The following is a 24,245-nucleotide window of genomic DNA, read 5'->3' as shown; positions in this document are numbered from 1 at the left end:
AGCCATTTGAACCATTTTTTTTTTTTTTTTTTTTTTTTTTGTGACGCATGTGCTACACGGTCGGCTATAGCAACGTCTTCAACAACTGCCATGGGAATGAAGCCGCTTCCCTCTCCCACCTATTTCAACTGCTTGATCATATTTTTTAGCCAATTTACTGCCATGGTGCCTCTTCCTAGCCGTTTCAGTCTGTGATATTCCCGCAATGCCGCGCTGCTGTTGCTGCCCTTCTGACAAAACAACTTAAACTGCCGTGCGCCGCCTTCATCCAAGAGCCATCCTGTTTCGTACGGATAATTTGAACCTTTTTACCCATTGACACCAACAGTCACTTAAAAGAAATAAACACGCAGCGCCAGGCGACAAACAGCATACTGACATCAAAAAGGGAAACATTTCACATTGTGACTGCTTACAACTCCGTACTTTCACCTGGTGACAGGAAGTGGAACTACTAATTTTTTCAGCACATTCCACGCGCTGACCTATTAATGAACATACCTACGATGTTTCACTGTCCTCGGCTTATATTTCAGCGAGATAATGCGTAACAGCACACGGCGGGAGCTTCTATTGCTTGTCTTCGTGCTTGCAAACCCTACCATGACAAGCAAGGTCACACCAGATCTCTCCTCAATACACGACATTTGGAGCATTATGGGCAGGACCCTCGAACTATACTCCGTTCACCCTAAGAATAAACCTGATGTAAACAAACACCAACGTGATGATTGGTCAGCAGTCGTAGCTCTTTTACACTAGTGTTGTTCCGCTTTTGGACGTAGGTCCAATTTATGTATTAGATACCTTATTACTATGACACTGTAAATGAAACTTTAAAACAGTCTGATGTACACTGAAGGTCCAAAGGAACTGATATAGGCATGCGTATTCAAATTCAGAGATATGCAAACAGGCAGAATACGGCGCTGCGGTCTGCAACGCCTGTATAAGCCAACAAGTCTCTGGCGCAGTTGTTAGATCGGTTGCTGCTGTTACAATGGCAGGTTATCAAGACTTTAATGAGTTCGAACGTGGTGTTACAGTCGGCGCATGAGCGATGGGACACAGCAAATCCGACGTGGCGATGAAGTGGGGATTTTCCCGTTCGGCCATTTCACGAGTGTGCCGTGAATACCAGAGATCCAGTAACATCAAATTGGACATCGCTGCGGCCGGAAAAAGAACGGGACCAACGACGACTGAAGAGAATCGTTCGACGTGACAGAAGTGCAACCTTTCCGTGAATTGCTGCAGATTTCACTGCTTGGCCATCAAAAAGTGTCAGCGTGCGAATCATCCTACAAAACATCATCGATATGAGCTTTCTGAGCCGAAGGCCTACACTTGTACCATTGATGACTGCACGACACAAAGCTTTACACCTCGCCTGGGCCCGTCAACTCAGGCATTGGACTGTTGATGGCTGGAAACACGTGGCCTGGTTGGACCAGTCTCATTTCAAATTGTATGAAGCGGATGGACGTGTACGGGTATGGAAACAACCTCATGAATCGATGGATCCCGCATGTCAGCAGGGGACTGTTCAATTCTGTCTGAGGACCTCCATCCATTCATGTCCATTGTACATTCCGACGGACTTGGGCAATTCCAGCACGACAATGCGACACGTCCAGAATTGCTACACAGTGGCTCCAGAAACACTCTTCTGAATTTTAACACTTCCGCTGGCCACCAAATTACCCAGACATGAACATTATTGAGCATATCTGGGATGCTTCGCAACATGCTGTTCAGAAGAGATTTCTACCCCCTTGCACTATTACGGATTTGGGGAGAGCCCTGCAGGATTGATGGTGTCATTCCCTCCAGAACTACTTCAGACGTTAGTAGAGTCCATGCTACGTCGTGTTGCGGCACTTCTGCGTGCTCGCGGGTACCCTACATGATATCAGGCATGTGTACCAGTTTCTTTGGCTCTTCATTGTATTAACATCCAACAGAGTTTTTCTTAACCATACTTAGTTAGGTAATATTTATTTCAAAAGTCGTGTACAGTCACGATCTCTGTAAGCGCTAGTCGTGCTCTGATTATCCTGTTGTTCATCAAATGTACCGCAAGAATGGATGACACTGCCTCGTACTTCCAGTGACGGACGCGCGTGGGACACCGTTAATGGCTAGAAACAAGTTGTTCTAAATGGTTCTGAGACATCACAGAGAAAAATCATTTGGCGTTTTTCTAGAAACATTACGTAATAAGTATTAGGTTTGACATTTCGGATATATTCGTGGCGTGACCGGTAGTATCGTAGATTGATAGTTGAGAGGGTAGGTGGCTGGAGGTTCGCAACCCGTTATGGTTTACAATTTTTTTTTTGTTCGGTTTGAATACTTAAATTATTTAGATGTGAAATTTATCAAGTATGTGTTAAGTAACTCAAACTTAACTATCATTTTTTCAAGAAAAATGTACGTGTTCTAGTTTCTAATTACATGCCACACACAGAGTTCTGGTTTCATTGTAAATACGCATTCTTACTTGTCGACATATTATAAAAAGTTGTTAAAGATTTTGAAGTTAAGAAAACATTACACAATTAAATTTTTTGGAAAAAAATGAAAAATCAAATGCCCATTGTTTTAAAGGACAGTTGTGGTCTGACACGAGCCAGAGTGATAAGCGTCACAGAAAAGGGGAAACAATTTTCACGGCGTGGAGCCTGGACAAATGATGCATTTTTACAGTTAACACTGCACTCTGAACGCAACATAATTGATCTGGAGCCAAGTTAAGGGACTTGTCGATAGAAAGAACACGACATTTAAGCTCCCAAACTTACTGGAACTAATGCACGAAGCTGTGTGTGACGTCAATGCCGAACGACGGCGAAACGCAGAACAGCACGTCGTAAAAGAGTAAGAGGAAATGTCTTTTTGGTGGCTTGGAATTCTGTTGCTGATCGCCTCGTTATCAACGTAGCAGTACTGAGCTGTACTGCTTTCCTCGGAGTCCGATATGAAAGAAGTTCAGAAATTACCAGACGAGTGGCTGTAATACCTTCAGTGGCTTCAATATTTAACTAAATGGTGAAATCCCAGCTCTTACGCCGCACGTAACTCAGGCAGAAAAATTACCTTTGATAAAGTCAGGAATTTTCATCACTCTCGTTTTTAATTACAGTATTGTGTTAGCTAAGATCGAGAGCATTTTATGTTTTCCATCAGCTCACCTAAGAAGAGTATCGCCTGAGTTTGCCCATTATTTCCTTCTGTTCAAAAATTAAATTACGTTCAAGGTTATATTGTTCACCTCTCATCTCTTCATACGTCTTTACTATGACTTAACATCACTGGACCCGGTGGACGGCCAATGTTTTCCCAGTTAAATGCGCCGGAAAAGCTGTTGCCCAGTATTGTCGCTGGGCCGATGTTCGCGTAACGCACATCATAAAAGGTATCCCCATTATCGTACTTGACTGTATTCGAGGCAGCTTGGCTTCTGCTTCACGTGAACCGAAATCCAATGAGGTTCCAACCCACCCGCAAGAATACATAGTGTAATGTTTATAGCTAGCGAGTCTGACGATATAAAGTGACAACTGAACAGAATTTTGCACGACATCCGTGAGGACATAATTTAAGAATTCTATCAACCAATGAGTTAGACTATCGCACTACTGACTTGCTCAATTTGTGAAGCTCTCTCTCTTGAATAAATTACCCAGTTTTTCTGAAATTGTAATTTGTCTTTCTGTACATGTACATCACATCTACTGATTTGTGTCCATTCCGGATAATTTCTTTTCTTCGTCGTGGGTCGTTTGCTGTCCTTGAATGTTGTGCCAGTTTATTGCACCATGTTCTCAATTTTGCCAGAGGGAGGCCGACTCCCGATAGTAAAAAAAAAAAAAAAACTGATTTAACTCACGTCTTATTAATATTTTTGTGTCAGTTTGAGATGTGAGACGCTCATTCTTTTATTGTTACTCCCCATGGCCAGAAATTGTGTACGGTTCACTGGTATTATTTACTATGACTTTAAAAAAATAAGTTGTTCCTTCAGTATAACCTTTTCTAGGCCTAGTCCTTTCAGTCCAGCTCTCCGCTATACCACCTTTCAGCGATAACATTACCGTAGCTAAGTAGATTAAACAAAATTGCATTCGGCCATGCCTGCCTCTATCTTGCTACAGACTGCCCGTGGCTGTGGCTTTGGCCACGCCGTAGGGAGCAACAGAAGTTGCGGCCGAGGAGGAGGTAATGGAAATGTCGTGTGGCTAGGGCCTCCCGTCAGGTAGACCGTTCGCCTGGTGCAGGTCTTTCGATTTGACGCCACTTCGGCGACCTGCGCGTCGATGGGGATGAAATGATGATGATTAGGACAACACAACACCCAGTCCCTGAGCGGAGAAAATTTCCGACCCAGCCGGGAATCGAACCCGGGCCCTTAGGGTTGACAGTCTGTCACGCTGACCACTCAGCTACCGGGGCGGACGAGGAGGAGGTGAGCGCGGGTTTCGCGTCGCCGTGAACTCTCAGTTGGTTGGTTGGTTGGTTGGTTTGTTTGTTTGGGGAAGGAGACCAGACAGCGTGGTCATCGGTCTCATCGGATTAGGGAAGGAAGTCGGCCGTGCCCTTTCAGAGGAACCATCCCGGCATTTGGAACTCTCAGTCGCGACACTAACTGCTAAGAAAGTTATCTCACAGTTGGAAACACACTAGCGCTCCAAGCGGAGAGAAAGCCAGCCGCAGGATTAACATTTGTTTTTAATTACCTTTCTACTTATTAGATTCCAAGCATCAATAAATTATGTAAATAAATGAATGATCATGAACTAATTGTAAAAAAGAGCCTAATCTCATTGATTCAGTGATATAAGCTACAATATGTTCTTAAAGAAATACTTTCGAATTTTGTGTATACCGGCAGCTTATTCTGTACAAATGCAAGAAAACAGAACGGCAGTATTTTATGCACGAGAAGCATCTTTTTCAGCTGCTTTCTGTTTCGCCTTCTTGCACTATGATAATTTCTAAATATTGCTTTCTATAGTACGAGTACATGTAACTTATTAAATGTTTAATGAATTATGTGTAAAGCAAAACCTACAGAATACTTGATTAGATGTAATAACGGCCTGATGGCCCTAATCTTGAGAGCGTAAATAGACCCATCAATAAATTAATAAATAAATAATGAATAGACACACGGGTAACATATCGAGAGAAGGTAATAGTAAGCTGGTGCATAAGTTCGTAGAGCATTTGTTTTGTATGCTGGTATTCCAGTTGCTGTGGGTTTATTTACCGATTGGCATTTTTTATTTGCAGTTCACTGTTGCTACTTGAGTTTACCTGTTGTCATTTTGTCATTTGGAGATACTGAGTGGAGATATGGGAGCTAGAAAATGGAGTGCCAAGTGGAGAAATGGGAACATTTCCGACATACTCTTCTGTCTGAGTTCAATAGTGGGTGGCAGACAGAAACGTTTCCGCCGTGTATGGCGTTAATGCCATCGCACAGAGCATGGCAAGAAAATGGTTACCTCGTTTTAAGGAGGATTGTTTTGAATATTCTCCACGTTTAGGAAGATCTTCGGGGATTGATGAGGATCGTTTAAAGGTATTAATCCACAACTGTCCATGTCAGGGACTCACACCTAGAGTGCTTCCACTTACTTGTATCAGCCTCCTCTCTTTTATCTTTCCTATCTGACCATCATACGAGGGCAGTTCAATAAGTAATGCAACACATTTTTTTTCTGAAACAGGAGTTGTTTTATTCAGCATTGAAATACACCAGGTTATTCCCCAATCTTTTAGCTACACAACATTATTTTTCAACGTAATCTCCATTCAATGCTACGGCCTTACGGCACCTTGAAATGAGGGCCTGTATGCCTGCACGGTACCATTCCACTGGTCGATGTCGGAGCCAACGTCGTACTGCATCAATAACTTCTTCATCATCCGCGTAGTGCCTCCCACGGATTGCGTCCTTCGTTGGGCCAAACGTATGGAAATCCGACGGTGCGAGATCGGGGCTGTAGGGTGCATGAGGAAGAATAGTCCACTGAAGTTTTGTGAGCTCCTCTCGGGTGCGAAGACTTGTGTGAGGTCTTGCGTTGTCATGAAGAAGGAGAAGTTCGTTCAGATTTTTGTGCCTACGAACACGCTGAAGTCGTTTCTTCAATTTCTGAAGAGTAGCACAATACACTTCAGAGTTGATCATTTGACCATGGGGAAGGACATCGAACAGAATAACCCCTTCAGCGTCCCAGAAGACTGTAACCATGACTTTACCGGCTGAGGGTATGGCTTTAAACTTTTTCTTGGTAGGGGAGTGGGTGTGGCGCCACTCCATTGATTGCCGTTTTGTTTCAGGTTCGAAGTGATGAACCCATGTTTCATCGCCTGTAACAATCTTTGACAAGAAATTGTCACCCTCAGCCACATGACGAGCAAGCAATTCCGCACAGATGGTTCTCCTTTGTTCTTTATGGTGTTCGGTTAGACAACAAGGGACCCAGCGGGAACAAACCTTTGAATATCCCAACTGGTGAACAATTGTGACAGCACTACCAACAGAGATGTCAAGTTGAGCACTGAGTTGTTTGATGGTGATCCGTCAATCATCTCGAACAAGTGTGTTCGCACGCTCCGCCATTGCAGGAGTCACAGCTGTGCACGGCCGGCCCGCACGCGGGAGATCAGACAGTCTTGCTTGACCTTGCGGCGATGATGACACACGCTTTGCCCAACGACTCACCGTGCTTTTGTCCACTGCCAGATCACCGTAGACATTCTGCAAGCGCCTATGAATATCTGAGATGCCCTGGTTTTCCGCCAAAAGAAACGCGATCACTGCCCATTGTTTGCAACGCACATCCGTTACAGACGCCATTTTGACAGCTCTGTACAGCGCTGCCACCTGTCGGAAGTCAATGAAACTATACGAGACGAAGCGGGAATGTTTGAAAATATTCCACAAGAAATTTCCGGTTTTTTCAACCAAAATTGGCCGAGAAAAAAAATGTGTTGCATTACTTATTGAACTGCCCTCGTACGTCTCCTCCTTTTTCTTTCCTGACCCCGGTGCTATTAGGTTCGGAGTCCTAGGGCGTCTTTCATTTTCCAACCTCTACTTCTCAGGCTGAACAGTCAGCGGCTTGGAAGACAGAAGAAGGCAGTCTGTAACGCCTCAATGATGGAAGGGAGGGGGGGGGGGGATGAATCAGCTTTCACCAAAACATAAGTCCTAAATGACCTACAGCGGAGATAGAGGAAAGCGGTATAGTGCAGTTGGCAAATAACTAAAAGAGGAAGTAGCGCCTGTTTTCCAGAGCAGCGGCTACGAAAAGGCATCTGTTCTCCAGGTCACGAGAGGCCTAACTTAGCGCTGGCAGCAGCATCCAAAATGCTTGGCGACAGGCTTTGTGACAAGCCGACCGTGAAACCACTGTCACATCCTTATGGAAACGGTATCCAAAGAATTCGGTACCACTGTTAAGGCACCCCCCGAAAGCAACGCGCATGACAAGTTTGCAAGGGTTGTCATCGCAAGTGCGGCGGGGCGGCTAAGCAATTGAGTCCACACGTTCTCTCTCGCATCACTGAACATCGGGACTATGACTGGACGATGCAGCTAACTAGCTAAGGCACTCGAAAAGAGACGTATCGATATTTGTGCAGTTCAAGAAACAAGGGGGAGTGAGCAAAAGTCATATGACATTGGTTGTAGTTACAAACCGATACATAACAGAACACACGTAAAAACTAACCGGCGTCGGCACCATCATATCAGCGAAATTAGGTGGTTCTGTCTCTGAGATGCAGCGTTACGACGATCGCCTTATGTAAACTGTCTACATTACGGACAGACGAAATGCTCACTTCTTCAGTGTCTATTCCCCACAAACCCGGCCCAAGAGCAGAAACCATAGCTCCCTTCTGGGCACTGCTTGACGACAAGACGGCTGAAATCCCAGCAGAAGACTACCTCGTGACTTTGGAACGACTATGTTAAGGGTCCCCTACGCAAGAAAAAATTTTACGACGAGTTACTTGCAGCCAAATATTAGCTCGTTGGAATGCTTACACACAAGCCATCACAGAGCCGAAGAAAGTCGTTGGAGTCACAAAACCAGGCAAGTATTCAGATCTCTACACGAAACTGGACACACGCGAAGGAGAACGTGACATTTATCGACTAGCCAAATCAAAAAGTCGGAAAATGGGACACATCCAACACTTTTACGACATCAACTATGAAACGGCTGAGCTGTTGGTAGTCAGGAAGAAATCAAGGGACTACCGTCAGAACTACTTTGAGAGAATTTCTACCGAGGAATTTCTCCATTCACCAATACCATCCATGTCAGCTGTGTACGAGCCATTTAAGGAAATTAACATTGCTGAAGTTGAGGCTGCTCTGAAGGAGATGAGGAGAGGGAAATCCACTGGCCACAACGCCCTCCCAATAGAGTTATGGTGTTCTCAACAGTGGAATGCGGCAGGCTGACTAACGGATCTCTTCAACCAGATCATCAAAGAAGGTAGAAAACAACAGACAGCGGAGAATCACTGACTCAATCTTCAAAAAGGCATGAAGTCTGTGGTGTCACCGCCAGACACCACACTTGCTAGGTGGTAGCTTAAATCGGCCGCGGTCCATTTAGTACATGTCGGACCCGCGTGTCGCCACTGTGTGATCGCAGACCGAGCGCCACCACAAGGCAGATCTCGAGATACGATATAGCACTCGCCCCAGTTGTACGACGACTTTGCTACCGACTACACTTACGAAGCCTTTCTCTCATTTGCCGAGAGACTGTTAGAATAGCCTTCAGCTAAGTCCATGGCTACGACCTAGCAAGGCGCCATTAGCCTTACATAGTTTGATAGCTATCGTATAAAATGTCTCATCAAGAATGCTGTATTCTCATGGAATAAAGTTAAGTATTCGAGGAGCTGCATACTTTTCTTATTAGAATTCAATACTTATCCTGTTCCAGAATTCACGCCCGTCTGCGTTAGATAGCTTCCATTTCGGCCTCCTCTATCTACAAGGTGTTGGCACATTTACCAACACATCAAAGTCCTGCTGATTGTTGTAATTACCGCCCGATCAGACTACTGAGCCATGCGATGAAGATCTTTCTCAACGTATTCTCGACAAAAGGGTAAGCGAAATAGCTCAAATCAATACGAACAAGTCGGATTTGTGGAAAATTATGGCACAACTGACGCAATCCATGCTGCGTGAATGCTGGTTGAAAGATATCACAAAAAGAGCTAGTCACTGTACCTTGCTTTTGATCAAATACCACTTGATGTAATCTAGTTAGCGTTTCGTGACCAAGGCATTCCGGAATACCTTTTCAACTGCGTACGGCTTCTGTATGTAGAACCAAAGAGGTACGTCCAAGTGGCAGCAGGAGCGTCAAATGGCTTTCGCATCACTGTAGGAGTCCACCAAGGCTCTGCCTTATCACCACTGCTGTTTATTCTTGTGATGGACACTGTCACATCAGACATGCACATGCCACTACCATGACACTTCTCAATTCTGATGTCATGTTGGCTGTAGAGAACAAGTTTGATCTCCAGCACCTAACACAAAAGTGAACTGACGGACTCGCGTGATATTGCCTGCGTCTCAACAAAAAGAAAGCTGAGTACATTACATCACATCCGCGAGAAGTTGGACTGTCATTCTTTGACGGAGGAGATCTACCACGAATAGAAAAAAAATTCTTTATCTCGGTTCTGCTATCTCTAGCGATGGCCATCTTACAGACGAGGTCAACGCAAGGCAGCAGGCAGCCTGGATGAAGTGGCGAATGGCAACAGGTGTCACCTGCGATCGTCGGATTAAGGCTCGTCTGAAGGGAAACATCCACTGGATTGTCATTCGTCCGGTTGCTCTCTACAGCACTGAGTGTTGGCCAGCTACAAGAGACAGAACGACAATTGAGGGTCATGGATACTTCGATGCTTAGAGGACAGGTGGCTTCACTCGACTGGTCCATGTCTCAAATCACACTATGAGGGAATGTTGCGGGGTCGTACCAATCCAGAACAAATGCGAGGAAGCTCGCTGTGACGGTTTGGAAATGTGCTGCGTGCGAAGGACGATACCATCGCAAAGGCAGCATACACAGTGGAAGTCATGGGAAAGAGACCCAAGGGACGACCTAGGCAACGATGGGCCGACACACTGCACAACAACCTGAAAGTGATAAATCTTCATCCAGACATGACCCACGATCGTACAAAATGGAGAGAGCGAATCCACTCAGCGGACCCTGCCGCCAGGCGGGACAAACGCTAAAGAAAAAGAATAAGATCCACGTCAGTGTACTCGAGAACAGGCAAATGTTATGAACTCTGATCTCTCCACCATAGTGCGACATTTCCATGCAATGTTGAAGGCTGGAAAATCGGGTTTACGCTTGTTGTGTACATAGTTCCGCGTAGTCACCGCGTACACAACTTTCCCACTAGAGCGTGCCCCGCTAAGCACAACAGCGCAGGCGCAGCGCGTGTCCGCACTACGAGATGGCGCTGCCATAGAGACAGGCCAAATTCTGCTTCCGCCGATCGGCGTGTGAATATGTAACGCAGCCAATGAGATTGCTGCTAACGTAGAACCTTTTCTACTCGCGGATCACACTCGTGCAGTGATACATGAATGCGCGAGGTGTTATAACGAGTGTACAGACCTCCGATTAGTGAGTCTGCATTAGTCTGTACCAGTCTATAGTCAAGTTTCAGTCTGCGCCTAATAAGATCACCATATTCCTGTACATAGCCATGAAGATAAAGGTATAGACACTTTTGGCAAGTATCAGAGATATGTGAGAATAAGATTAACGTACCAATACCAAAGGAACTTCAGATTGTGAATTGTAAATAGCATCCAGAACCAAGTTAAGTAATTTTTATGCTTGTTATTATTTTAATAAATGTGTGTGAAAATTGACCAAGTTCTGTTTAAAGTTGGTTACTGTCAATCTGCTACTCTAAGCGTGCAAGTGGCATTTCTATCGTCTGACCTAACGGCAGAAGATAAACACGCCACGATAAGACCACGAGACATATTGCTGACACTCGCCTACTTCGTTAGAGCGACAAGTCAAATAATCTGATGGTGTGTGTACTGAAGGTCTTACAGTACGCACACCACAACGCATATGCGTGCTCTTAACCTAAAATGACAACAATAAGCAGATGGCCGTATGTGCATCTCCGGTTGGTCGTCACCAAATGGTTCATGAACGACACCGACCATTCGTATCTTGTATCGTTACTGAAGACGTGAAATGGTGTCTAACATAAGGAAAAGGAAGGAATAGCTGAGCCCAAACAAAGCAACAATCCCCGTACGAAGACGTACGCTCATCCATAAACGATAGAGTTACGCATCTAGTGGATGAACAGCGACGGTGTGGTGTACTACGAATTCCTTCCCCGAGGTGTAACCATTACTGCTGACGTTTATGGTCAACAACTGAGATGCAGTCCAATAGGAGCAACCAGGAAGACTGCATGAACTGATGTTACTCCACGATAACGCCTGGCCGCATTCTGCTAGAATGACAAGGAACACTACACAGGAGTTGTGTTGGGAAGTCATTCCGCACCCACCTTATTCACCTGATCTTGTGTCCACAGAATTTCACCTTTTCCTCTCTCTATCGAGTAACCTTTAAGGAACTTCCTTTCCGGAAGCAAATGCATAACGAACATGGTTCGACGAGTTCTTTGCCTGAAAGTCACGTGATTTCTACAGTCGCGCAGTCGAGAAGTTACACCAGCGTTGGTAGACTGTTGTGAACAGTGAAGGAGAATATATTATTGATGACAAAAGTCTGTTATGTGTATCTGTTGCCTTTATTGAACGTACGGGAAAATGCTACCAACTTATGCACCAACCGAGTACAGACAGACATTTAAAACGTGTAGTGAATGTGCTGAGGCGCCGTTCCTTCTGTCCCTTTACGACGAACCTGCACCTAGCTGTGAACATTGTCTCATCAGATCATCAGTACGGAAGCCGAGCGAAACCAGGTTCGACGTGAACCATGTTGCAATTAAAGTCACTAATCTACGTTTCGGTAGAAAGTTTTCACACGAAATGAAAGGTTGTAAATTTTGTCCTTAATATATTCTGAAACTTAGGTGAACAAGTATCACTGCCAAGCCCGTGCTAGTCTTAACGCAGTCACTCACTATCCCTTTCACTCACGTTGGCATGTTTATGGTGTTGCATTTCCCGAAAACGTAATAGCTACAAAAATACGGATTGTTTTTGATTGAGAATGCTTGCCAAATATTAAGTCTGTCGGTACCTAATGCAGTCACAGTTTTTAGCCATCGACCTGCTCAATACGCCACGCGGAATATATGTCTTCTCGTCACAAAATTCACTTAAAATTCCGAAATTTCTACACACCCATCGGAATAATTATTCTCTCACTTTATAACACTTTGGATGTGTGAAACACTGCTAGATCCGGCAACTTATTTCTATCTGAACTACTACTACACACGTCCGAACTGTTTCATGGCTAGGCTCCCACTCCTCTCTAGAATACTTCAGTCTTCTCTACCAGCAGAGAAAGGCGCGCGAAGAATATTGATTTACCATTGGTCAGTTTACTCAACAGCCAACAGCAAAACAACATTCTCCCGAGTCAGACCGCGTTTTTCACCAATAAACAATCGCAAAATAGTAAACCTAACGACTGCACTTTTTACCGACGTAATTATCTAATATGCTGAAGTTTTGTTTATGCATAAAGTTGTTTACTATTGTTATTTATACCTGAAATAACTTTCCCTGTACCAGAAACTTACTTTACAAATTTATTCTACAAAAATCGCCTTTGTCCACATCCGTACTTCGAAATGTTCCCACACTAAATCCCACTACATAACTCGTTAAACAATTATCTTCATATTAATCTTAAACCACACTCACGCATCATTCATACTGCTAAAACACATTTATAACATTTTACCTACACAAAAAGACATAACACTTTATGAAAATACTAGAACAGTTTATGAAAAACATTCTATTACTTTAGTGCACTCTAGTGGGCACAATTGAAAATAACTCAGTCCCCCTATCCAATATTGTCCTCTATCGGCTGATACGTAAACTACGTGCGCGCCCAGTCTCGCGTCACCATCTGTCACTGTCCAGCTCTGAGACTCACTTCCCACTTAACCGCCTCCAAGGCAGGATCGGTATTCGGCCCTACGCCTCAAAAGGTCATAAGTAACGTAGAGATGGGCAAACAAACACGTAACTGTTTCGAAACAAATTAAACAGTACATTGCAATGTTTCGATACGCTGTTTCGAAACAGTGAAACAGTTTTTGTTTTGTAATCTAATAAACCTAAACATTTTATCAACTTGAATGTCTACTGTGTAAGTACGTCCACATAAACACAAATGAGGAGCGAGAGCGCTAATCATATCGCAGAAAGTATGAAACTATTACTCAGGTGTCTTGTTAATTTCGTATTTCCTGCAGCAAATGCGCTGCTTTCGTGTCGTGTGACTTTCATACTTTTCAATTGGCTGAGGACAGCCATAGCTGAAGACAGAAGAACCACCACGAACGGAGCTGGAAGTGAGAGCAAACTGCAGAAACAACGGATATGCTACTGGGATTCCCACATTCCGTTAGTATGGGTAATATACCCATCCTGCTAATTTCCATGCACACAAAGGGAATCATTGTGCATAACAGACACAGTGACTATAGGCTCACAAAATAACGCCAAATAATTCGAATAAATAACAAAATATAAAAGAAAAAAATTGTCTTTCAAGGTGTTTCTAACCGTTACTATAAATTCACCATGCTTCCCAGCCCTTCCCGTTCAACATTACACTATCAGTGATATGTCAAACAGATTGCTTGCAATTATACCTACATGAAATCTATGTATGTGTCTAATAACTGTCACTCTACGCCTTTTGTTATTCAAAATGTTGTAGGCTTACTTGCGTTTCTTAATGTGATTACTGTACGTGAACAGAGAAGCGTATGTTGCAAAAAAAGTGTAATTTAACTGAATGATTTTCACATATTTATTATTTTGAAGGTGAATAGTATGCGTTGCTTTATTGTTTGGTTAGTGTTTATAAAGCAGATGTTACGCCATTTCGGAATAGGACAGTCAGCTAGAAACGAAGCTTTACTTTCGGATATCTTAAGCTTCATACAATTGCTTGTCAAAAAGATTTCGACACTCTTGAAAGTGTTTCACGAAGTGGTATGTTGTGTTTCAGTACCTGTGCCGAGCCCGAATCTCATCCGACACAGAGCGGAATGAGACATCACTGTTTCGATACAATTAGTCCGCTCCAAGCACAGGTGGACAGAAACAGCCTGATTTTGAAACAACGATACACAGTTTCTGTGTCTGGCTCGAGATCGAATCTGGTCCGGTTATCCGAGACAGGGGGGGAATGAAACACCACTCTTTCGAAACACTGAACCACAGCCGTTCCGAAACACTGAAACAGTTCCACGTATCGATACACGGTATCTAAACATAGAAACAGTGGCCAATTCTATAGTAAAGACGAAGAGACGTTGTGGGTTTGTTTTTATAAAAATGGTAGAGAAGACGGGGATGGTAGCAACAAAGATGGATCTGTGGTGAGGCTGGCAGCGACAAAGGAGGATGTGACAATGATTAAAATGGTTGTAGGGAGAGTGTCCCCCATTAAGTGTAAAAAGCAAGCAATTTATTTACTGTGCGGCAGTGCAGTGGCGACTGACTTGTAGAGTTCATCGGGTGTCTTGACGATGTCGAGGTCGGCGGGCCTGGTGACGTTGTGGTAGCAGCAGTGCGCCGCTTTGTCCTCGAGCCGCAGCACGTGCGCGCCCGTGGACAGCCGCTCGACGTAGCTGGGCGGCGGCCGGCGCGAGCACACGATGGGCCCCACCGACTTGAGCAGCCCCTTAATGGACGGGTGGCGCGCCGGCATGTCCGGGATGCGGCAGCTGGGGCTCGACACCAGGTATTCGCCACCTACCCACAGACAACGCGGTGTCGTGAAGCACACTGAGGAACATAGGTGCCAGCTCTATGCTGTTAGTAGTGGCCTTGCGTGCAATTTAAAAATTTCTCTGCTCTAAAGAGAATACTAGAACAATGTTTTAAGAGCACCTCTTAATTCTTAAGACCTATACAGGGTGAAAAGTATTAAAACCGACAAACTTTGGGAGGTTGTAGGGGACATCAAAACAAATATTTTCCCCCAATGTCATTTTTTCTTATGAGGAGTATTTAAACCGGTAGAGGAAGATTTCTCTGGCGGCAAATTATTTAAACCAACAAACACTTTTCCATTCTTTTATGACCAACAGACAACACATTAACACAACCCAATTTCTATTACAGTAGATTTCCAGAAATGTCTCCATTGACATCTGACACGGGCAGAAACCCCAGGAGTATAGGGAATTGTTCCTGCTGCTGTTACTATCCGGGCAACCAGATCCTCTTCTGATGCAACAGGAGTTGCGTAAACAAGATTGCGCATCTCACCGACACAAAAAAAGTCCAGAGGGGAGATATCTGGGGATCGAGCAGGCCACGGTGCAGGACCACCTCTGCCAATCCGCGTTTCTGGGAACCGTCGGTCCAGGAATCGACGCACACGACGGCTGAAATGTGCCGGCGCCCCGTCATGTTGGAACCACATGCGTTGTCTCGTAGGGAGCGGGACATCTTCCAGAAATTCTGGCAATGATCTGGCGAGAAAATTGTAATAGTGCCTGCCATTTAATGGCCTATGTAGCAGATACGGCCCAATTAAACAGTCCCCAACAACACCGACCCACACATTAACGAAGAACCGCACTTGATGAGCGCTAGTAACTGTGGCATGTGGGTTATCCCCACTCCGAACATGCGAATTGTGAATGTTGAAGACTCCATCACGCCCGAACGTTGCTTCATCGGTAAACAATACAGAGGATGGAAATGTTGGATGCATTTCACACTGTTCCAAGTACCACTGCGAAAACTGTGCTCTGGGTAGATAATCAACTGGTTCCAGGTTGTGGGCACGCTGTAAGTGAAATGGACGTAACAATTGCTCTCGAAGGACTGTTCTTACATTCGTCTGATTCGTCCCCATGTTACGTGCAATTTTACGAATGCTGATTGAAGGCTCCCGCTCCACATGTTGCAAGGCAGCTTCCTCAAATTGCAGCGTTCTTAACGTGCGACGGCGTCTCTGTCCAAGTAATCTCCTAAATGACCCGGTCTCAGGCAGACGTTTGTACACAGCAGAAAAGGTCGTACGATGCGGGATACGGTGATTAGAATATTGTTGTTGATAAACCCGCTGTGCAGCTCGTCCGTTGTGGTGCGCTACGTAGTACTCACGTGTACTCACTGCAGGTGTATCGCTCCACTAGTAAACAGAGACAATGCACTACTACACTGATGGACAGCAGTTGCCTACAACTGAAGAGTGTAATACGCCCTCTAACAACTGAAGATCGTAATAAGGCCTGTAACAACTGAGCCACCGGTTTTAATAATTCTCATAGGAAAACATGACATTAGGGAAAAATATTTGTTTTGATGTGCCCTACAACCTCCCAGAGTTTTTCGGATTAAATACTTTTCACCCTGTGTAATACTAACTGCTGTCTATTTGGCCCATACTCAGTTCAACCATTAATGTAAACACAGACGATTGTGCGAACTGTTCCAAGGAGTATAGAGCATCGAAGCATTACACATCTGAAGGCCGTGGTGAGTTTTAAAGCACTCTTTAACTAATTTGCACAAACACGGGTGTTCTACATAGCTGGCGCAATGTGTGTTTGGCTTTGCGCGCACAGTATCATGCGAAGATCAGATCTCTTGATGATATACATGGGGAGCAGATCTCATGATATACAGGACGTGCAGCCAGTATGGGAAAATTTGGGAACTTCTGTAAACTTTTATTTTACCCTCCATTTCCATGAGCTTTTCAAGTACTCTCTCAGTATAACTTGCCCAGTGCCTAAGTGCTAACCCAGCCTGCCTTTCGGGACAAAGCCAGTTCAGTCCAGTATGTATCCAAAATCACGCCACTTATACATTTGTGTATCTAACTTATTTAAGCGATTAGCATTGCTAGATCATCTGTTTATGTATACGTGAAATAAATCATTGCAAATGTTAAATGCTGGTACATCAATAATCGGTGTAACCACCAGAAAATTTAATGTAAGCATGCAAACGTGCATGCATTGTTTTGTACAGATGCTGGATGTCTGTCTGTGGGATGGAGTTCCATGTCTGTTGCACTTAGCGGTCAATACAGGGACAGTTAACGTTTTGTAGACAGCGCTGCAGTTGTCGTCTGACGAGGCACCATGTGTTAAATTGCACACAGGTGCGATGATCGAGCAGGTCAAGGCAAGACGTCGACACTGTAGAGCATGTTGGGTTACAACAGCGTTACATGGGCGAGCGGTATCCAGTTGGAAAACGCCCCCTGGATTGCTGTTCATGAATGCCAGGATAACAGGTCGAATCACCAGACTGACGTACAAATTTGCAGTCAGGGTGCGTCGGAAAACCACGAGTGTGGTCCAGCTGTCATACGAAATCGCATCCCAGATCATAATTTTATGTGTAGGTCTAGCGTATCTAGCAGCCAGACAGGTTGGTTGGGGGGCCCTAAACCCGCCGCCTCCTAACCAACACACGGCCATCACTGGCACCGAGGCAGTAGTAGCTTTGATCAGAAAACACAGAATGATCCCTCACTTGACACCACTGAAGTCTCAAATGGCGGTGGTTTGGGGTCAGTTAAATGCACGATACAGGGCGTCTGGCTCGGAGTTGTTCTTGAAGTAACCGATCTGTTTCAATTCGTTGTGTCACAGTGGTGCCAACTGCTGTTCAGACTGCTGCTGTAGATGCAGTGGGATGCGCCAGAGCCATACTAAATGGTCACCCCTATCAGTTGTGCCACGTGGCCGTACGGAGACCGGTCTTCTTGCGATCGTAATTTCTCGCGACCACCGATGCCAGCAATGAAGTACAGTGGTTACATTGTTGCCAACTCTTTCTGCAATATCGCACAATGAACATCCAGCTTTCGTAGCCTTGTTACAAGACCTAGTTTAGACTCAGTGAGGTTTTGTTAATGGCATTCTTGACTAACATCAACTCACCACGTCCAATCTCAAAGGTAACTAACGCTCACGACCGTTACAACACGTACGAGGGTCACTCCAAAAGAAATACGCACTATTTTTTTAATCCAGCGCCTGTATATACGCACGGTAAAATTCTGGACCAACCTGTTGGAGCCACTGTTTGGCAGCGTGCACAAGGGAGTCATCATCTTCAAACCTTGTTCCACGAAGAGAGTCTTTCAGTTTCCCAAAGAGATGATAGTCACATGAAGCCAGGTCACGACTGCAAGGCTAGTGTTTCAGTGTTTTCCATCAGAGTTTTGTGATCGCTTCCATGGTTTTTTTGGCTGACATGTGGCCGTGCATTGTCGTGCAACAGAAAAACATCTGCTTTTGCCGATGTGGTCGAACACGACTCAGTCGAGCTTGAAGTTTCTTCAGTGTCGTCACATATGCATCAGAATTTATGGTGGTTCCACTTGGCATGATGACAAGCAAAAGTCGTTCAGAATCGAAAAACACCGTAGCCATAACTTTTCCAGCAGGAGGTGTGGTTTTGAATTTTTTTTCGTCGGGTGAATTTGCATGATGCCACTCCATTGATTGCATCTTCTCCTCTGATGAAAAATGATGGAGCCATGTTTCATCACCTGTCACAGTTTTTCCAAGAAATTCATCTCCACCATTCTCGTACTGTTCGAATAGTTCGCTGCATACCGTTTTTCTTGTTTCTTTCTGAGCCACTGTCAACATCTTGGGAACCCACCTGGCACAGGCTTTTATTAACGCCAACACTTTCGGTATTCTGCAAATACTTCCTTTCCCTATCCCAACGTAGCGTGACAATTCGTTCACTGTGATGCGTCTGTCAGCAGTCACCAATTTGTTAACTCTCTGCACATTGTCTGGAGTGTGTGCGGTACGAGGCCCGCCGCTGCGAGGACAATCTTCAATATTGCCGTGCCCGCTTTCGTCACGTAACCTGCTTGCCCACAGACTAACTGTACTGCGATCGACAGCAGCATCTCCACACACCTTTTTCAACCTCTTGTGGATGCTTCCCACCGTCTCGTTTTCACAGCACAGGAATTCTATGACAGCACGTTGCTTCTGATGAACGTCAAGTGTAGCAGCCATCTTGAAGACATGCTGTGACGGCGCCACACACGGGAACATGTTGAACCAAGTTTGAAAACAAGCGGGAAGGATGTATCTATACACTGTAAAACTTTCACAAATGCAGAATGAAAACTGTATTTTTACAAAATATTGTGCATTTCTTTTGGGGTGACCCTCGTATTTAAAGCAAACCCGATTTACATCCTCTTGATGGCACTTCTAGCACAACTCTTCTGCGACTGACGCGAAATGTGAGTATATCAACTTTCAGATGTAGAAATACTTCTACCAATTTTCATTTATGTCGCACAACTTCGCCTTAGTGTTGCGATATTTTTTCCGTCAGTGTATATCGCTAATTCTCTTCAACTGTAATTTCGCCGCATTCCTCCCGACCTTGCAACCTCACCCAGCCAACTCTGTCCTGTACAATATCCGTTTGAGAAGTGAACCCGAGTGTGTCTGAAGGAAGTAGCCAGCTCCTTGATGGATAGCTGTGTACCGGCGGCTGTTGGTGCGAGGTACGACGGTGCCCACTACAGCGGTGGCAGAAAGCTGCTGCCGTGCCAGTGACACGAACCGCTGCTCCCGTGGGCAAGAGTCAGCCTCGCTAACTGAGTGGGCTTTGAGCTAGTCCTGTCGCGCCGTCCGAAAGGTGGACTTCGAGCAGGAGGCAGGTACGACAATGGAGTCCCGAACCCTTGATTGCTGCTAGCGACTTCCTGTCGTCCCCTCGTCCGACGAAGCCTTCGTATCCTAGTAGTACTGCTGGGCTGCAAATGATTCTGCTACAAAATTAGTTATACTGAGGCTGGTCGTCCTGACTGGCTCTTCCTGTAATCATGTAGAGATCCAATCTCTTACAATTCATCAACCAGTTAAAAAAAGACGAAAAACTACACATAATCGATCAGAGGATGCTTAAATTTTTTCATCAAAATTTTACTTTAGTTGTGCACTGCAATTTCACCGAAAATTGGCCATTCTGGATGGTTCTGCTCTTGGACCAGTGTGTTCGAGAACGCGTCTCTCACCACAACGGTAGAACACTATGACCAAAATTTGCGTAAAATGTGTTTACGCTGTTCCAGCGTTAGAGGTTCCATTCTGAAATGTGAATTGAGCTATCGGTGGGCTAGCTATAGAATCTTCAGAGATACACTACAAAAATATCACAGGGAGAATCATTTACGGCATACATTAAAACAGAGTAGACAAATACTTTGTGCCGTCCTGTATTTATAGAGGGTCGCGTAGCGCAGTTTAAGGTAATGCGCTACTTCCAGCCACGTGTTTGACGACACCACTGAAGTCCATCGGTGGAGAAATCCCCTAGCTTGCACTGTAACAACCCTATCTTACTGCTGTGCTGGCGGGTTTTGCAGAGCCTAGCCCGGCCCGTCACGCCATGGGCAAATATCCTTGTTACTGTAATTGGAGTTTTAACACCATGCACTTGCCAGATGTCAGTGGCTACTGCAACGCTTTACCACCCTGCTCCGATGGATTTGGACGCAAAATGGTAATAGCTTTACAATCGAGACAAGAAGAGAACAGATGCTTTCGAAATGTGATACTACAAAAAATAGTGATTAGTTGGACAGATCAGATAACTAATGAATAGATGCTGTATCTAATTGGTGAAAAAAGAAATTATTTTACATGAAACTTCCTAGCAAATTAAGACTATGTGCTGGACCGAGATTCGAACTCGGAACCTTTGCCTTTTGCAGGCAAGTGCCCTGCCAACTGAGTTCCGCAGGAGAACTTTTGTGAAGTTTGCAAGGTAGGAGATGAGATACTGACGGAAGTAACGCTGTAAGGACGGGTCGTGAGTTGTGCTAGGGTAGCCCTGTCGCTAGAGCATTTGCCCACGAAAGACAAAGGTCACGAGTTCAAGTCTGTTTTGTACACTGTTTTAATCTGCTAGAAAGTTTCATATCAGCAAACACTCCGCTGTAGAGCGAAAATCTCATTATGGAACTTAGACACAACGGATTGGTTGTCATTCTCTCTCTCTCTCTCTCTCTCTCTCTCTCTCTCTCTCTCTCTCTCTCTGCGTGTGCGTGTGCGTGTGTTCGTAAGGGACAAAACTGTTGAGGTCATCGACCCCTAGGCTTACACACTACTTAAACTAACTTATGCTAAGAACAGTACACACCCATGCCCAAGGGAGGACTCAAACCTCCGGCGGGAGGGGCCGCGCAATCCGTGAAATGGCGCCTCAAACCATGCGGCCACTCTGCGTGGCTCGCCATGTTCTACAGCATCAAGAAAAAAAATCAATTCGGTAATAGAGGGAAGTGTGATCGTGTATGTGGAGTAGAAGGCTCGACTCCAATAAGCAGGTCCAGCTGTGTGTATGTGATAAGTTCCTATGGGACCAACTGCTGATTTCATCGGTCTGTATGTATGTTGGAGTAGTTATATGGAGATGACGAGGCTTGCACAGAATAGACTAGTGTGGACAGGGGCACCAAACTAGTGTTCGGACTGAACCTAACAGCAACAACAACTTATTTGCCAGGAAAGGGGGGAAACCAAAAGGGCACGGAGGAAGGCTGAAAGCTCATTGGTAAGAACACTCTGGGGGATGCTCGACTTGAGATGGTTTTACTTGCAATCGCCACCGCGCGGGATTAGCCGAGCGACAGCCGGCACGGTTGCTCAGCGTGTTCGGTCAGAGGTTTTCGCTATCCTCTGTAATTAAAAAAAAAAAAAACTGAGTGAACGGATCAACGAACAACCTAAAGAGGTGTCATTAGACGTCCGCCACGAGCAAATACAACGAACAATATAGAACAAAATGAGATAAAAAAAGCGGTCTAAGGCGCTGCAGTCAGTCATGGATTGTGCGGCTGGTCCCGGCGGTGGTTCGAGTCCTCCCTCGGGCATGGGTGTGTGTGTGTGTGTGTGTGTGTGTGTGTGTGTGTTTGTCCTTAGGATAATTTAGGTTAAGTCCCATAAGATTTCACACACATTTCAACATTTTGCTATCACCGCTGTTAATACTCACCGGATATTTTGCGCACCTGGAAGAAGTCTGGCGGCCCCGTCTGTCCCACGGAGGCGATGTGGTAGAGGACGGTGAGGGCACCCAGCGACACCACAACCAGAGTGGCGCGCACGCTCGGCCCCATGGCCCAGCTGCACCTGCAACAACCACCATAACACTCTTTGAGCAGCAGCTCACACGTCAACAGCCTCTGGCCACTGTGACCGCTATCCCACACAAAGTCAGAGACATTTTTAGAAAATGTTGCTCGTCAAATTATCGATGAAAGTAAAGCTATTGGTGTTTCGAACTGACTAACCCAGCCAATTCTAGGGGGACCTACAGTTTAATGTCGATTCCAAACTACGGTACAACTCATTTTTTCATGAATGAGATTTTCTCTCTGCAGCGGAGTGTGCTCTGATATGAAACTTCCTGGCGGATTAAAACTGTGTGCCGGACCGAGACTCGAGCTCGGGACCTTTGCCTTTCGCGGGCTAGTGCTCTACCATCTTTGTTTGGAAGGTAGGAGACGAGGTACTTGCATAAGTGAAGCTGTGAGGACGGGGCGTGAGTCGTGCTTGGGTAGCTCAGATGGTAGAGCATTGCCCGCGAAAGGCAAAGGTCCCGAGTTTGAGTCTCGGTCCGGCACACAGTTTTAATCTGCCAGGAAGTTTCATTTTTTAATATTAAAAAGCATTGACAAAGATGAAAGTAAGTTGGCTCTGAGCACTATGGGACCCAACATCTGAGGTCATCAGTCACCTAGAGTTTAGAACTACTTACACCGACCTAACCAAAGGACATCACACACATCCATGCCCGAGGCAGGATTCTAACCTGCGACTGTAGCTGTCGCGAGCTTCCAGACTGACGCGCCTAGAACCGTTCGGCCACAATGACTGGCTGAAAGTAAGTGTAAGCGACAGATGGAAATAGTAAGAATGATCGAGGGTCGAACCCGAGGCCTTTGGATCTGTAGGCTTACCGTGACTACAATTACGCACTGACTGACAGCTGAGCAATGAAGCTGGAGGTATCTGTTCGCCGTCACGCACAAGCCCAAGATGGCTACGGTAGCGGCAGCTTGTGAAGACATAGCCATTAGTCTTAACACCTGGTAACAGTCAGCTGAGGTAGCAGAGCGATATGACAACTGTGCACGGGACAGGAGGCGTGATCAAAATGCTGTTATGACTGGTTGTTGCTATGGTAGCAGTCCTGATACCGGAATAAATACCGTTGTTTATTCGGGGCTCCATCCTTCAAGCCCAGTCTTACGGTCTATTCGCGGGGCTTCTACGCCACAGTTACTTTTAATAAAAACGAACCGGTGTTAACGTTGTAGGTCTTCTTCGATTTGAGACATCCTTGGCAGCGTTCTATGCTGTAATTATTGATAGGAAAAGGGCAAGGGTGTTAACGAAAATAATCTTCATGAGCTGTAGGCCTTTCATTGGTTTATATGCCATAACTGTTATAAAAAACCGTTTTGGAAGCATCGACTTCTGACAAAGATTCCAAGTGTGCTGTTGCTCTTTGGTCTACTGGACTAACTTTTCTGATGTTTATGTTTTCTGAACTTTTTGCAGTTCACTGTTTACTTACCGTTGTCAAAGTATGTCCGAATCTAGAAAATAAAATCAGTTTATTTGGTTACGGAATGTTAGTGAATTATTACTGTGTGTATAATGGGAGAAACCTGTTAACTGGTGACCACAGGAATACAAAGGATGATAGAAACCACTTAAAACAATGACTTCGCATTATGACTTCGCATTATGACTTCGAATAGGTCCTAATGGAAAGACAGCCTTTACATTGAGAATATCTGCAAAATCTGGTTAGTGACTTCCAAACACAATTTGCGAAACGCAGTGACAAAGTTATTCCAACAAGAGACGAGACAGACCGACGGAATGAAATCACAGTGCTAAGGAGGAGTTGTGTGACAAACGAGAGTTGGTAGGCGTGTTTCTGCATC

The 24,245-nt window shown here is 45.1% G+C and overlaps 1 protein-coding gene across 4 annotated transcripts in view; it reads right to left on the bottom strand.

Annotated features, from left to right (window-relative positions):
• Nucleotides 1-24,245, bottom strand: part of LOC124617960 — a 416,373-nt gene that overhangs the window by 54,542 nt on the left and 337,586 nt on the right. For 3 of the 4 annotated variants that reach the window (XM_047145308.1, XM_047145305.1, XM_047145306.1), the window contains exons 2-3: nt 22,283-22,419; nt 14,773-15,025 (exon numbers count right to left, since the gene is read on the bottom strand). In XM_047145308.1, the coding sequence (XP_047001264.1) occupies nt 14,773-15,025; nt 22,283-22,419 (390 nt within the window). Of the gene's footprint in view, nt 1-14,746; nt 15,026-22,282; nt 22,420-24,245 lie in introns of those variants that run through there. The other variant, XM_047145307.1, reaches the window with a different exon arrangement.

This window comes from Schistocerca americana, chromosome 1, assembly GCF_021461395.2.
Source record: "Schistocerca americana isolate TAMUIC-IGC-003095 chromosome 1, iqSchAmer2.1, whole genome shotgun sequence".
NCBI classification, from domain to species: Eukaryota; Metazoa; Arthropoda; class Insecta; order Orthoptera; family Acrididae; genus Schistocerca; species Schistocerca americana.
Note: the sequence above shows the minus strand (reverse complement) of the source record. Positions and strands in the feature narration are given on the sequence as shown.